The sequence below is a fragment of the Phoca vitulina genome, unplaced genomic scaffold (assembly GCF_004348235.1).
Source record: "Phoca vitulina isolate PV1807 unplaced genomic scaffold, GSC_HSeal_1.0 scaffold23, whole genome shotgun sequence".
NCBI classification, from domain to species: domain Eukaryota; kingdom Metazoa; phylum Chordata; class Mammalia; order Carnivora; family Phocidae; genus Phoca; species Phoca vitulina.
This window is the reverse complement of record NW_022589726.1, coordinates 21,818,116-21,834,017: the sequence shown is the minus strand read 5'-3', so window position 1 is coordinate 21,834,017 and position 15,902 is coordinate 21,818,116. Positions and strand designations below refer to the sequence as shown.

Genomic DNA, 15,902 nt, shown 5'->3' with positions numbered 1-15,902 from the left:
GTCTCTCTCTGTAAAATAAATAAAATCTTAAAAAAAAGAAAAACTAGAAAGGTATTTGGGTTTGGGGGTTTTTTTAAGAGAGCACACAAGCTGTGGGGGGTGTGAAGGACCCGAGCCAAAATCAAGAGTCAGACACTCAACAGACTGAGTCATCCAGGCACCCCTGCTCTTGCTATTTAAAAAAACAACAAAAAAAACCACTTCGTAGGGACATCTGGGTGGCTCGGATGGTTGAGCGTCTGCCTTCAGCTCAGGTCATGATCTCAGGGCCCTGGGATGGGGTCCCACATCGGGCTCCTTGCTCAGTAGGGAGTCTGCTTCTCCCTCTGCCTGCCACCCACCTGCTTGTGCTCTTTCTCTCTCCCTCTCCCTCTGACAAAATCTTTAAAAAAAAAAAAACCACTTTGTAAATTAAGAATGAAATCATAATAAGGACCTCCCACTTCACATCATACATAAAAATAAATTGCAGATGGATTAAAGAGGTAAATATATAAAACAAAACTATAGAAATATTGGAGGAAAACAATATTTTTACAATCTTAGGGTGGTTTTGGAAAACTTTTTTCATAAAACCAGGAAGCCTAAAAAACAGGACATAAAACCAGGAAGCCTAAAAAGATTGACAATTTGTACTAAATAAAAAATTGTAAATTGTGTAACAAAAAACATTATAAAGTTAAAAGGCAAGAAAGAGACTGAGAGAAAATATTAGCCATATATAGATGTGTGTATATATGAATATGTATATACATATATATCCTCATGTATATAATTCATATACATAATAATATTCAAAATATATAAAAACCTCCCAAGTAAGGCACCAATCCAGACTCTCCTTCTCATCCAACATCAGACATTTATTTATTAGGAACTGACTATGCAGGGCACCTGGGTGGCTCAGTCGTTAAGCGTCTGCCTTCAGCTCAGGTCATGATCCCAGGGTCCTGGGATCGAGCCCCGCGTCGGACTCCCTGCTCAGTGGGAAGCCTGCTTCTCCCTCTCCCACTCCCCCTGCTTGTGTTCCTGCTCTCGCTCGCTCTCTCTGTCAAATAAATAATAAAATCTTTAAAAAAAAAAAAAAAAGGAACTGACTGTGCCAAATACTGTGTTAAGCACTGGAAATACAACAGTGACTAACAGACAATAAATAAGTAAATAAGATTCACAGATTATAACAAGTGCTGGGAACGAAATAAGGGGAGGGTAATGCAATAGATCAGAAGTTGTAAACTGTTGACCAAAGGGCCAGACTCAGCCTGCAGTGTTCTTTTCTTAAAAATTTGGGCCAACATTTAAAAATTAGGAGATTTTATGTAAAACCCATATGTCTGACCTCTTAAAAAAGTTAGAACTGGTCACACTGGCCCTAAATTCCCACATAATCACAAACAGCAAAATAGCAGCTGCCCCTTTAGATGGGATAGGTTTCTTACTGTTTGCTTTACTCATAAACATTATCTGCCTGGCTCTTACAGGCAACTGAGTTTGCAGATCCCAAAATGGAGAGTAACTAGGAAAGGCCCACTTAAAACAGAGTAATCCAGGAGGTAATGTTTGAGCTACACCCTAAAGAATGAGAATGACCCAGCCATGCATAGAGCTGAGACTAGAGCTTTATCTTCATAGCAAATTTTAAAATCAGGATGCAATTCAAGGCCAAAACTAGCAAAGCACCTACAACCCCCACTTTGATCAGAGACTGCTTTCACTCCATCCCAGCCAGAAGCCTGCAAGCCATCTTCCACTTCTGAAAAGCCATTTTAATCATGTACACCCTGAAGTATCTATGCACTCTGCTCATTGTTCATGACCTCATAACAAAAGGAAACTTAGAACAATATTTCTGGTGCTACTACCCTTTCCACAAAGACATTTGGACAATGTCGTTGCCCTCTGCCAAGTTTGCTTCAACCATGTCATTCAGACTTCTACCTAAAAGTCCATTCAATAGTAATTATATTCTATTTCTAGTATTTCCTTGAAGCCTTTTGAGCTGCTCCAGAGCTGAAGTCTAGGCCCACATGGCCAAGGTTTGGGGCACATAGACTGACTCTAGGAGCAGGAAGTTGGGAGTGTTGAGCTCCAGAAAAACCTATCAAGACAAAGATGCATATATTTGGCTCTCCGCCTAGGACATTTAGTCTTCTTAGAATAATTAGTACCATCACCACAAATCTCAGGTGGGCACTCAGGACTGCCTGACAAGCCTATTATGTTTCTCTGGTCACTCTCCTACTCCTCAAGACAATTATTTCACATCTCTCCTTGATTCTCTAAAACCTCTCTCCCGTCCTCACTCTGAGCTAATAACTTCCTTGCTCCTTATTTCACTAAGAAAATAGAAGCAATCAGAAGAGGCTTCCCATCATCACATCTAACATTCCACTGCATGTATAACTTCCCTCTGGCACAGTGAGTCAAATGACCATTTGTGCGCTGGAGCTGCCCCCTTCTCACCTACTCGAGGATTCTGCTCCTGAAATTATACCCTTCTCCCTCAGTTTTTCCTCCTCCTAAATCACTTCCATCACTATACAAATGTGCTGCAACCTTTTCTATCTGGGGTGAAAAAGGAAGGAAGGAAGGCCCACCCCCTTGACCTTCAAACTATTGTTCCCATTTCTTTCTCCATTCTCTCCCCCTTCCCACCCCAATTATACCACAACTTCTAGAAGGAGGAGTTTGCACTCATCAAGTAGAGAAAAACAACCATGCTGATAGGCCTCACTAATGATCATTAAACTCAGGTGGGCCTTATGGCTGCCCAGAAGTCAGACATTTCCTTGTTCCATGCACTTTCACTCTCCTGGAGGCCTCATCATACCTTCTCTTTCCTTAGACCTCCAACGTCCTCAATCCTCACTTCCAGGTAATGACTTGCTTTTTTTTGTTTTTTTTTTAAGATTTTATTTATTTGAGAGACTGAGCCAGAGAGAGAGCACCACCAGGAGGGGCAAAGGGAGTGGGAGAAGCACACTCTTCGCTGAGCAGGGAGCCCCAGGCCACACGGAGCTCCATCCCTGGACTCCGGGATCATGATCTGAGCCCAAAGCACTTAACCAACTGAGCCACCCAGGCGCCCCAACTTGCTTTCTACTTCATAGTTTTCATTGTGAAAACAGAAGTATTTAGAAGATTATTTCTATAACCTCTCACAAACCACATCTATCCATCTATCTGTATCAGTGCCCACGTGTCTTATTAAATGAATGAATGGTCCACAACCTATTAAGACCAACACATACACCTGTGCATCAGCTCCCATCTTTTTGCCTATTCAAGGACACTACTACTCCAATATTATTTATACTCTGTTGCATCAATTTTTCCATCTCTGACCATTCCTATTTGCATACACGCATGCTACAATTTCTTTCATCTTAAAGCCCTACATTTCCTATTTCCCTGCCCCCTATACAGAAAAATTCTTCAAAAGACAAGGTTGTTGTCTCCATTTCTTCTCCTCCCAGTCTCTTGCCAGAACTCATGCCAGTCAGGCTCTTGCCCCAATCACTCCACTGAAACTACTTATATCTAGTCACCAATGCTCATATCCACTTACCATGTCGCTAAGCTCTTAGCTCTCATCTTTTCAGCAGATCAACAGAAAAGTACAACAGAGCTCAGATTGTTCTGACTCCTGCTACTGCTGAGGTTGCTTGCAATGTATGATTAGCTAGGAGAGGTTTGGGCCTGTGGACCACCATAATGGGGAACTTGCCTCATACATTTCTATTTTAGAACTGGTTTGGGAATCGCTTCTTGGCCTTTTGGCTAAGATCAAGTGCAGAACTGGTTTGGGAAATTAACAAGGAGGGGCCAGGAAGAGTATGAGTAAAATACAGCATTCTATTTGGCGCCTAGCAAGCCCACATCCACCTTGCTTGCCCCAGTCTTCCTAATCCCAGTTGCTACATCCATTAATTCAAGGAACCCACAGTTCATGACTCTGCTCACCCTTAGTTGCACAATCCAAATGATCTTGCAGGACTCTGACTTGTAATCCACACTTGTCTTTAGAATGATTCTCTGGCTGATTTCACCTTTCAACACATTCACTCAAGTGGCTTCAAGGCACTTCAGCCTGTTTTTCATGCTCAAATTAGCCACAATCTTAACCTTGCCCTTCAGCAAGGGCTTTAACAGCAACCATAAAAATGAACCTATTAACACTTTTTCATTCTTAACACTCTTACTATAATGATATTTTTAAATCATTCACAATTTTTCTTTGAAGAAAGATAGGGTTTTTTCCCTCCTAGTAGGTGTGAGTATATTAACATTCTACTCAAAGGGGCCCACTCAAGCTTTCCTTATCATCATAATGAAAAGTCATAGAGGTGAGTCAACACATGTAACCAAATATTCTGCAAGTCTCTGCCTCCTTCCTTTCTTTTCCTTCTGATAAAGAACCAAAATAGAAAAACCAAAGAGGAAAACAGGGTGTGGAGAGCATACTTTGGTCTGTCCTTGACTTCGTAAACTCAGTCTTATCAGGTACCCAAAGTTGTTCAGATTCAGGGGGCTAATTCACACTAAGCAAATTCAGAGTGCCTCAGTTTCCTTGCCTGTAAATGGAGATAATAATGCCTTATAGATTTGTTGTGGAGATTAAATGAAATTACGTGTGTAATGCACCTAAGACCTAGCACATAAAACTGTACAATAGATAATTGCAGGAAAAGTTATAAACCATAATATATAAGTTACTATATACATGTGGAATATATACCTTTCCTACGACTGAAATATCGTTATTCACTTCTCAAGACATACTTGCCAGGATAGGATACCTGGGAAGCAATATTTTTAACTATTAAGTTTCCTTGAGAAGCAGAAAATACTGGCTGACTTCAAAGGATTTTTCATCCAGTTACAGCTATCCACAGAAGAGCACCCCTCACCAGTGACCAGAACTTACATGCCCACCAATCATAGAGTCCTGCCCTCCCAGACTCACCTTTCCTGTTTGTAATACTGATGGCCCCTGCAGGTTCAGTCCAGTTTCCAGAGTTTTTTCACCTTATGCCCTGGTCTCTTGAATGTCTAAGCTTTCTCTTCTTTGTCCTCTCCTGGGGAACTTGGCCCTATATCTGTCCTTTCCTTTGCAGACTCTATCTCACCACCTGCTTTGAACTCTGCTTTCCTGTCTAAGCTTCGTACCTAGACAGTCCTCTTAGTCCAGATTGTCGTGGTCTTGATTTCAGACAAATTAACTCTTATTTGGCCCTTTGCTGAGACAATTCCCTTGCCCTGTTATATGAAAACCCTAGGTGAGGCTAAACCTCATCGTAACACAAATATACACTCAGGACATTTCCCACTGATAAGAGTCTCAGAGGCAAGTTGATGGGGGTGGTAGTAGGAAAAGATTATGCTTGTTTTTGTCTTGAGACAAATGACGTTTCCCTGCCAGACTCTTTAGCAACTGCCCTCTAGCCACAGACACAATGACGTCCAAGCTCCACACATCTTCCTCCACTGCTGCTTTCATCATTCCTCTTCCCAAGAGAAATTCACAGAGTCCTCAGAGTTGTTCTTCCAGTTCTAAATGAATCTCTTCAAAGAAAGACTAAATCTCAAGTATATGGTAGTGTGGTAAAAGTTGAGCATGTCTCACTTGCGTTCTCATTTTCTGGATCCTGTCAGAAGATATAATAGATGGTTTTCCCCACCCTGCTGGAATGTTCTTTGCTCCATCTTCTAGGTCTTCTGATCTCTCTGAACTGCCTGTTTGGTGACCCACCTGTTAGGAAACAGCTGGTGATGCCATTCTTAGGCTCCAGCAGAGGGCACTATAGTTCTGGCTTTTCAAACAGGAGCATGAATGGTACAATTCAGCCAAGAATGAACTGGCCAAAGCCTTTAAGCCCCTCCGCCTTTCCAAATGGATAAACCTACTGAAGTTATAGAAATGTATCTTGGGGCGCCTGGGTAGCTCAGTCGGTTAAGCGTCTGCCTTTGGCTCAGGTCATGATCCCGGGGTCCTGGGATGGAGCCCCGTACCAGGCTCCCTGCTTCTCCCTCTCCTGCTTCCCCTGCTTGTGCTCTCTCTCTCTAATAAATACATAAAATCTTAAAAAAAAAAAAAAGGAAAGGAAATGTATCTTGGAAACAACCCGTATGTCTTTAGCTGCTACAGACCATCATCCCCTATCCACCTGAAATTAGAGGAGAAAAGATACTCAAGCTACTTGTAGCTTCAGTCTGCCAAAGTCTAAGGAGTAGGCACCTCCAAGATGAGTGCCTATGTCTGTAGAGCAGCAAATAGGCCACTTTTTCTATGAAGTCTCAGCCTCTCCCCACTAGTTTTCCCCACTGGGAGTGGTCCAATCTACAGCAGAGTGGCCCACCAGGTTCAGTCCTTTCCGTTGCCCCAGTGCTGGACATAGGAAATGATACTCCACATTTCAGTGGAGTTCAAGGAGGCAGGGATCTGCCTTGGAACAAGGTAATGGATATCATATGCCCCACCGAACTCCAGGCTGCTTCCAGGGTGAGCAGACACCTTTGACAGGACTTCCATTGAGCTGCACACAAGGGATTCCAGCAAGAGGCTAGTTCTATCAGTTTATGTTTTCCCATAGTCCTTTGTCTTGCCTGGAAGCCATGATTAGATGATTTCAAGAACAGGTTAGTGTGGTAGTTAAGACCATGGGCTCTGGAGCCAAACTGCCTGAGTTAAATTCATGCCTCTGTCATATGCTAGTTTAGTGAACTTGGGCAAATTATAAACTTCTCCAGGACTCTGTTTCCCTATTTGTAAAATACAATAATAATAGTGCCTACCTTTTATAGTTGTGCTGAGTGCATTCACTAAGTGTTAGCTTGGTTTATCGTTATCATCTCTAGAAGATCCATGTAGCCCCTTTTACATCAGCAGTCTGCAGCCAACACTAAGTTCTCTGTTATCCCGTGCCCCATCTACTTCCCATGTGTTCAGAATACTGAACAAGTGCACCACTTTGAGGAAGATATTTTTGGACACAGAGGCAAAGGAACTGCCCCCATATGTAAAATGTGCCCTAGTTCCCTGGGCTCATGCTCCTGTCCACTTCTTCCCAATGCACTGACAATTTCCTTGTGCCAGAGAAGACAATAAATGCAAGATAGCCTTCCAAACACATTTCAGCTAATTTCACTCTATGTTATTGCTCCAGCCAACTTCAAGGGATTAATGCCCAGCATCTAATAGGAAATCCTAGATAGGAGTCATTTTTTATGTACAATACCACATTTTCTCTCAAACTGATCTTGTGTGAATTTCTAGTCAGGGTGGTATTACTCTGCTTGCAGCAACACCAACTTGCAAGTAATGTGTGTTAGATATTATCACCATTATGTACTAAGCATTTGGAACAGTCAGGCAAGTATCCTAACCTAGAAGTCAGAATTCTGGGAGCCATTGAGGTAGACCCATTCTAAAAATTCTTCAACCTGAAAACATTGTGGCCTGTCAGTCCCACTTACAACTAACCAGAGGCAATAGGCACAGTAGTGGATAAGGAAGACTTTGTGACTACTCCAGTGGTCCTAGGAAGCCGGTAGTATTGAAAAATCTGCAACATTGGGCGCCTGGGTGGCTCAGTTGGTTAAGCAACTGCCTTCGGCTCAGGTCATGATCCTGGAGTCCCGGGATCGAGTCCCGCATCGGGCTCCCTGCTCGGCAGGGAGTCTGCTTCTCCCTCTGACCCTCCTCCCTCTCATGCTCTCTGTCTCTCATTCTCTCTCTCTCCAATAAATAAATAAAATCTTTAAAAAAAAAAAAAAAGAAAAAAAAGAAAAATCTGCAACATTAATTTGAGTAAGTGGAAGATCCACCCAAGTACTTTCGCACCACTCCAATGTCCTTCATAGAACATTCAAAGTATTAGATGTGGTCTTATGGCAACTCCCAATTTATGGCCCAGTTCTAGAAGAAATGGTCAGGGCCCTTTGTATCTATTTACTACCAAAAACTATATGGAGCATAGTATTAACTGGGTGGATGAAGAACCTCTGTTACACTATCTACCCACAAAATGATGAGTTTATCTACCTTGCCACAGTGTAGTTTGCTTATAAAGAGCTCATTGCCTCCCTCTACCCGGGACATGCCCATTCACAGTAGCTGTGGCATGATTTTTACCTACAGCTCACCACTCTTCACCCCAAGTGGCTTCTAAAACTTGGCAGCTGGGGGAAACTATGGGTTACCAAAAGTATCTTCTAGCTTGCCAAAAATCAATCCAAAGAGTATGCCAACTGGTGCTTGATTCAGGAGGAAGGCATCCAAATGGGTGATACTGTCCAGCACATCTCCAAGTACACAGTAACCATTTATATGGGAAGCTGGGAGCCTACTACTTAGAAACTGAGATAACAGAGAACATCACCTGGCTTTACCCTTACAGACAATCAGTCTGAGGCCTCAGAACCAGACAAAAAGCTCGTGCAATTACCTGCACCCAGACCAGTAATTACTTGCAGTCAAGGTCCCATTGCCCACTTAGGAATATGCTCTTACTCTTTCTCCCCAGAACATATCTACTTGGCCACAGACATTCTGGCACCCCCACCTTGCCCAAAGTCAAATGACACTGCTTCCAGGAACTGGCCCCTCATTGCTATAACCTGTGATGAAGTACAAATCAGCCCCCTGATTCAGTTCAGGTTTCCAGAACTCTATATTCTGTCACCTGTCCAAATCTTCAACTATCAAAGGAAGGGTTTCAAACAGTGCTCCTCTCTGGCAGGATCATTCTCAAAGAATGTGAAAGGAGATTTCCACTGGAGTGCAAAAGTGGGGAAGGAGGGACAGAAATGAATGAGTGGGGTCAAGCCAGAATGAAGGGGAAAAGCAGGAGCTGGGGAAATACTCCAGAAGAGAAGTGGCATCCCCGTTCTCCACTAGAGGTGAGTCTGTGATCACAACAATTTCCGGAGAATGGCAGACTTTGATCCAGTTCCTGACAAGCTCAGGATTCTGAGATGCAAGTCAAATCTAGCCTATTTAAGCAGAACATGAATTTATAAAAAGAATATTGGTGGGATAACATCAAACTAAATAACTCTGCACAGCAAAGGAAACAATCAACAAAATGAAAAGGCAGTCTACAGAATGGGAGAAAATAGTTGCAAACCATATATTTGATAAAGGACTAATATCCAAAATACATGAGAAACTCCTATAATTCAAAAGAAAAAAAAATGATTAAAAATTGGCGTGAGGTCTGAGTAGACATTTCTCCAAAGAAGACACACGTATGGCCAATAGGTATATTAAAAGATGCTCAACATCACTAATCTTCAGGGAAATTAAAACCACAATGAGATACCACCTCACACCTGCAAAAAATGGCTGCTATCAAAAAGAAAAAAAAAAAGACAACATGTTGGTAAGAATGTGGTGAAAAGGGGGAACCTTTGTGTACCATTGATAGGAACATACACTGGTGCAGCCATTATGGAAAACAGTATGGCAGTTCCTCAAAAAAGTAAAAATAGGGGTGCCTGGGTGGCTCAGTCGTTAAGCGTCTGCCTTTGGCTCAGGTCATGATCCCAGGGTCCTGGGATCGAGCCCCGCATCGGGCTCCCTGCTCAGCAGGAAGCCTGCTTCTCCCTCTCCCACTCCCCCTGCTTGTGTTCCCTCTCTCACTGTGTCTCTCTCTGTCAAATAAATAAATAAAATCTTCAAAAAAAAAAAAAAAAGTAAAAGTAAATCCTATTTCTGGGTATGTATCCAAAGGAATTGAAATTATGATCTCAAAGAGATATCTGCACTTCCATGTTCATTGCAGCATTATTCACAGTAGCCAAGACATGGAAGCAACATAAATGTCCATCAATGCATAAATGGATAAAGAAATGTCGTATATATACACACACACAATGGAATATTATTCAGCCTTAAAATTAAGAAGGAAGTCCTGCCATTTGCAACAACATGGTGAACCTGGAAGACATGCTAGGTGAAATAAGCCAGACAAAGAAAGACAAATACTATATCACCATTTATATGAAGAATCTAAAGTAATCAAACTTGTAGAAGCAGTAGACTGGTGGTCGCCAGAGGCTTGGTGGCGGGGGGGGGGGGGGGCGCGCGGGAAGAAATGGAGGGGCAGTAGTCAAAGAGTACAAAGTCACAGTTATATAAGATGAATAAATCCTAGAGATCTACTGTACATTATAGAACCTATAGTTAATACTGTATTACATACTTAAAATTTTCCTAAGAGCATAGATCTTCTGTTAAATGTTCTTACCACAAAATAGTAACAATAAAGAGGGTGGGAGGAAATTTTTGGAGGGGATGGATGTTTATGACCTAGATTGTGGTGATGGTTTCACAGGTGTATACTTACCTCCAAACTCATTAAGTCGTACATATTAAATACGTACAACTACTTGTCTGCCAATTTTACAATAAAGTCGTTTTTTTAAAAAAAATATTGGGAAGTACATAAAAGCTGTAAAAGGAACAGAGAAGCAAGTTTGGTGGACAGTAACCGAATCACGCTGCAGGCCTGGTTGGGCACAGACGCTGTGTTCAGTACTGTGGCAGGTGCTGTTGCCACCAAGGACCCAGGCTCCGAATGTGCTGCTAGAAATAAGATGCAGCTTCGCTGCTGCCACTTCCCATTAGAAGAAGAAGACTACATAGCCCCTGCTTCTCTGCAACCTTCCTCTTTGGTTCAGAATCTGAAGCAGGTGTCTGGCCTAGCCAAAACTCTTTGCCCATGCCCTAGCTGCAAGAGAGCCTGGCATCTTGGTCCATTTGGACGGCTGTCACAGAATGCCATAGACTGGAGGGCTTATAAACAGAAATTTACTTCTCACAGTTCTGGAGGCTGGAAGTCTGACATCAGTGAGTCAGCGTGGTCCGGTGAGGGCCCGAAGGTTGCAGACTTCTCATTGTGCCCTCATGTGGTGGAAGGGGCGAGGGAGCTCTCTGAGGCCTCTTAGGACATGAATTCCATTCATAAGGGCTCTACCCTTATGACCTAATCACCCCCTAAAGGCCCACCTCCAAATACTATCACCTTGGGAACTGGGTTTTCAACATACGAATTTAGGGGGAACACAAACATTCAGACCTGGGTAAGGAAGCTCTGGTCTTTTCAGCCTCCATAGTGAGATTCCAGTTTTGCTTTGGAGGGGATTCCCAAACCCCCATAAGAATGCTAGGTCTAGGGGCACCTGGGTGACTCAGTCAGTTAAGCATCTGTTCGGCTCAGGTCATGATCCCTCGGTCCTGGGATCGAGCCCCACACTGGGCTCCCTACTGGGTGGAGAGTCTGCTTCTTCCTTTCCCTCTGCCCCTTGCCCCATCCATTCTCTCTCTCTCAAATAAATAAAATCTTAAAAAAAAAAAAAAAGAAAAAAAGAATGCTAGGTCTACACTGACCTACTCTACCCTACCTAACCTTACCTTACTCTACACTACTTTTCCAGCCCCTTCCCTGCCCCTCTCTACTTTACCTTGCACTAATCAGACTCCAAATCAATAGCAAGCTGAAACCTCTCTACTGCTGCTATCTTCTACACACTTGCTATCCTGCTGCCTGAAATGCTCTTCCTGATACCACTATGTCCCATGGACTCCTTCTTATCCTCTAAGACTTAGCTCAAACGTAACTTCCCTATTAGACCAATTAAAGTTCTGCAAATATGCCAATTCCAGGAAATGAGTGTCCATCCAGATAAAGGACCTTTTTCACCTGCACTAACCCTAAGTATCTGTCAATATCCTGATTCCAGTAGGAGGCCACTCAAAACCCAGGAGTCAGAGAGGAGCAAGAGAATGGTGAGGGAGGTCTCATGATCACTGGGTTCTCCCTCCCTCTCTCCTGACACAGGCATTGTAATTTGACATCTGAGATCCTAAGATCAGATTTGAGTGGCGAGGAGAGATCCCTGCCATGTGCCTGGTTGGCATGGAGACTAGAGACTCAGAAAGTCAGATAGCCCTATTTGCTAGGTACTCATAACAAGTCTGCTCTTTTTTTTTTTTTTTTTTTTTTTTTTAACAAGTCTGCTCTTGTTTCAGACCAGAAGGAACTGGTGCCCACTAGGCTTCCCCCTATTATCCCAGAAGATGGGAATTATTCTGTGCACCAGAATAGCCACAAAAGGTACCACGAAGCTGTAAAGAAGGTGTTGTTAAAGACATGTAAGTATTGAGTCTGGGTGGCTCAGTCAGTTAAGCTTCTGCCTTTGGCTCAGGTCATGATCTGGGGCTCCTGGGATCGAGCCCCGGTCTGGCTCCCAGCTCAGTGGGAAGCCTGCTTCTCCCTCTCCCTCTGCTGTTCCCCCTGCTTGTGCTCTCTCTCTCTGTCTCTCTCAAATAAATAAAATCTTTAAAAAAAAAAAAAAAGACATGAAAGTATCCTGGGGTGGGCACCATGCTAGGGACAGAATAGATATGCCTGAGTTTGTAAAGAATGGTTAGGCTGTGATGGGGCATGGTTATAGGGCAGGGGGAAAAAAACAGCCAAGAAGGGAAACTGAGAAAAGGAGGGTGAAAGTAGACTTGAATGGTGGAGTGAGCAAGATAAAACAAATTGAATCAGACTTGGAAGCAGAAGCTCCGTATTGGAGTCCTAGTTCTGCCTCTTTTAAGTGTCTTACTTTGGGTAGCCATATATCTTCTATTAATCTGCTTTCTCATTAAGAAAAAGAAAAGAGGGGCGCCTGGGTGGCTCAGTCGTTAAGCGTCTGCCTTCGGCTCAGGTCATGATCCCAAGGTCCTGGGATCGAGCCCGGCATCGGGCTCCCTGCTGGGCAGGAAGCCTGCTTCTCCCTCTCCCACTCCCCCACTGCTTGTGTTCCCTCTCTCGCTGTCTCTCACTCTGTCAAATAAATAAATAAAATCTTAAAAAAAAAAAAAAAAAGAAAAGAAAATGCCTGCTCTACCAACCTTACAGAATTGTGAGGATCACAACAAAATGCGACAATTTAGGACAGTACTTTGTATATTAGGTGCTATGCCTGTGAGGAGTGGTAGACCAAGCACTGGCTTTGGAATTTGAACTGAGTTTAAACTCCAAACAAATTGTGTGACCTTGGGGAAGTTCCTTTAACCACTCAACCTCTCTGAACCATCTGAAAATGGGAATCATACTCTAACATTGTTGTGAAAGTTAGAGAAAATGTACATTTAAAAAAGCATCACTACTGATACATGCGAGAACTTCTAGGAATCTTCAGGGAGTTATGCTATGCAAAGAAAGCCAGTCCCCAAAAGATCACATACTGTATGATGCCATTTATATAACATTCTTAAATGACAAAATTATAGAAATGAACACCATGAGGGGCTAGGAGGGCATTGGGGGAGCAATCTTTGTGTTTCGCCTTGTGGCTATGACTTCTGGGGCAAGCACAAGACAAGTGTCTATAGCTTTCCTAGGGGAGTCCGGGGATGTTTCTGCTCCCTTCTGGGGCGCCTGGGGGGCTCAGTGCATTAAGCGTCTGCCTTCCGCTCAGGTCCCGATCCCGGAGTCCTGGGATGGAGTCCCGCATCAGGCTCCCCACTCAGTGGGAAGCCTTGCTTCTCCCTCTCCCTCTGCCTGCCGCTCCCCTTACTTGTGCTCTGTCAAATAAATAAATAAAATCTTTTAAAAATGGGGGGGCAGCTCCCTTTCCCTATTGGGGGAAATTGGGTAAAGCGTACACAGGATCTATGTGAATCATTTCTTACAACTATGTGTGAATCCATAATTATCTCAAAATTAAAGTTTAATTTAAAAAACTAAGGTACTGGGGCGCCTGGGTGGCTCAGTCGTTAAGCGTCTGCCTTCGGCTCAGGTCATGATCCCAGGGTCCTGGGATCGAGTCCCACATCGGGCTCCCTGTTCAGCGGGAAGCCTGCTTCTCCCTCTCCCACTCCCCCTCTTTGTGTTCCTGCTCTCGCTATGTCTCTCTCTGTCAAAAAAATAAATAAAATCTTTAAAAAAATAAAATAAAAAAAAATAAAAAAAAAATAAAAAACTAAGGTACTTTCAGAAATTTAAAAAGACATGGGTAGAGTATCTAAGAGTTATTCCTAATAGCAAATTCTTTTTAAGAGCTTATAATCAATCAATAGGGAGACAACTAAGTCAAAAATGTACCATCTACTCAATGGTATATTACAGATTTTTTAAAATAATGATTATAAAGACTATATAGCCAGAATATTAGGCTATAAATCTAAGTTTAAAGAATATACAAATTTTATACAATGGTTTAATTAGATTTATCCACATCAAGGATAAAAACACCAAAAAAACTAGGTAAGTCTGATACTATTTCAAAATCTTAAGAACACCTAATACATTTAGAACATGATAGGCACTTGATAAATGAATCTATTAGCAGTATCTAAATATGAGGTGGTATCATTGCTTAGTTTCAGAGAATTACCTGGAATGAGAAAAGGAAGGAATTTTTTCAGAGAAGGGGGAAGGGAAAGAGGATGATTAAGCCTGGGGGATGGGGGTAGGGGAAGCCAGTAGAGTAGACCCATCTTGCACATTTCCCGAGTGGGCTGACCACCTGTTTTTCCACCATCTTAGCACTTGGGGAAAGCTCTCTTGGAAATGGGCTTAGTAGCAGCAGGAAGAACCATGACTGATTCAACTGACCATGAAGGGTGTGAGATGCTGGAATCCGGAAGTGAAGCTGGGTGTGGTGGCCAGATTCCCAGGACTTCTCAGTACACGGTCGGGCCCAGTTGCTAGGTTGGGTTTGTGCTGCCGTGAGGCACAAAAGGGAGAAAGAACTTGAAAATACTGGATAACCTGCCCTCCCCAACCATTCAAGTCCCCAATCAGGTCTTCAGAGTCCCCTTGACTGATGCTCAGAACTTCAGCTTCTGGCGGTCCCATGATCCAGGAGTGCGCCCAGAGGAAACCATGCCATGGATCCGAAGCCCCCGCCACTGCCTCATCAGAAGCCCAATGACCAGGTTAGGCTGGGATGGGTGAGGGTGAGGAGACTAAGGGAAGAACTCCCTCCACTTAAATCCTTAGAGACTGTTTCATCTCTTCTCAGTTAGGGAATAGAAGACAAAGTTGGGGTCTTACCAGGGATAGCTGGCCCCAGAATCTGGCATTCCAAGGAGTTAAAGCTTTGTTTCTATCTTTGTGTTTTGCCTTGTGGCTATGACTTCTGGGGCAAGCACAAGACAAGTGTCTATAGCTTTCCTAGGGGAGTCCAGGGATGTTTCTGCTCCCTTCATTGCTGCCTCCCACCCTCCAACCACTATTCACTGGCAGTAGCCATACTTCCTCATTACTGCCCCTGCCCTCTCTGCCCTGAGGCAGTCTTGGGAGATGTTTAAGGACACCACCACATTTACACCAGCCTGGCCTGGCCGAATCTGAGACCCTCTCTCTCTTTTCCAGGTTCATGGATCACTCTGTTCTCAGTGACAGAAACTTCAGTCTGTATTGAGCAGGATGTGTTTGCAGAAGAGCAAGATGGACCGTGGAAACAGGGTAAAGAAAGAGAAAGTGGGAGAAGGTGTCCTGGTTCCACTGACTGACTAATGAGAGGAGGGGATCGCAAAAGCAGAGTAAACAGATTGGACTAGAAGTCACTTGTGCGCGCTGGAAGTGAAGCAGAGGGAAATTATTCCAAAGCCCAAATTCCTGTGAAATCAGATGCATGGGGGCCAGAATTTGGTGTTTGGTTTGGGAGGGGCCAGGGTACAGAAAAGACCACCAAGGGGGTCTTGACCTCATGAATGGCAGGTGTCAGAGTAACAAGTCTGGGAAGACACACACTGGTTCTCATGATGCTGAAGGGTCTAGAGTAGTCATGCTCTCTGAAGACTGCAGCTTCACCTTGACAGTGAGAAAACCAGAAGAAGCCCTCTAACCACAGAGGAAAGAGGCTCAGAGCCCTCCAGCAGGAGGCTGCCTCCTATACCC

At 43.5% G+C, this 15,902-nt stretch overlaps 1 protein-coding gene across 1 annotated transcript; it reads left to right on the top strand.

Annotated features, from left to right (window-relative positions):
- The first annotated feature begins 8,193 nt into the window (after window positions 1-8,193).
- On the top strand, window positions 8,194-15,824 carry TEX49 (testis expressed 49). Its single transcript, XM_032421099.1, has 5 exons — window positions 8,194-8,207; window positions 8,828-8,901; window positions 12,035-12,157; window positions 14,791-14,935; window positions 15,375-15,824. The coding sequence occupies exons 1-5, from the start codon at window positions 8,194-8,196 to the stop codon at window positions 15,421-15,423; spliced, it is 405 nt and encodes a 134-aa protein (XP_032276990.1). The 3' UTR covers window positions 15,424-15,824.
- Window positions 15,825-15,902: the final 78 nt, after the last annotated feature.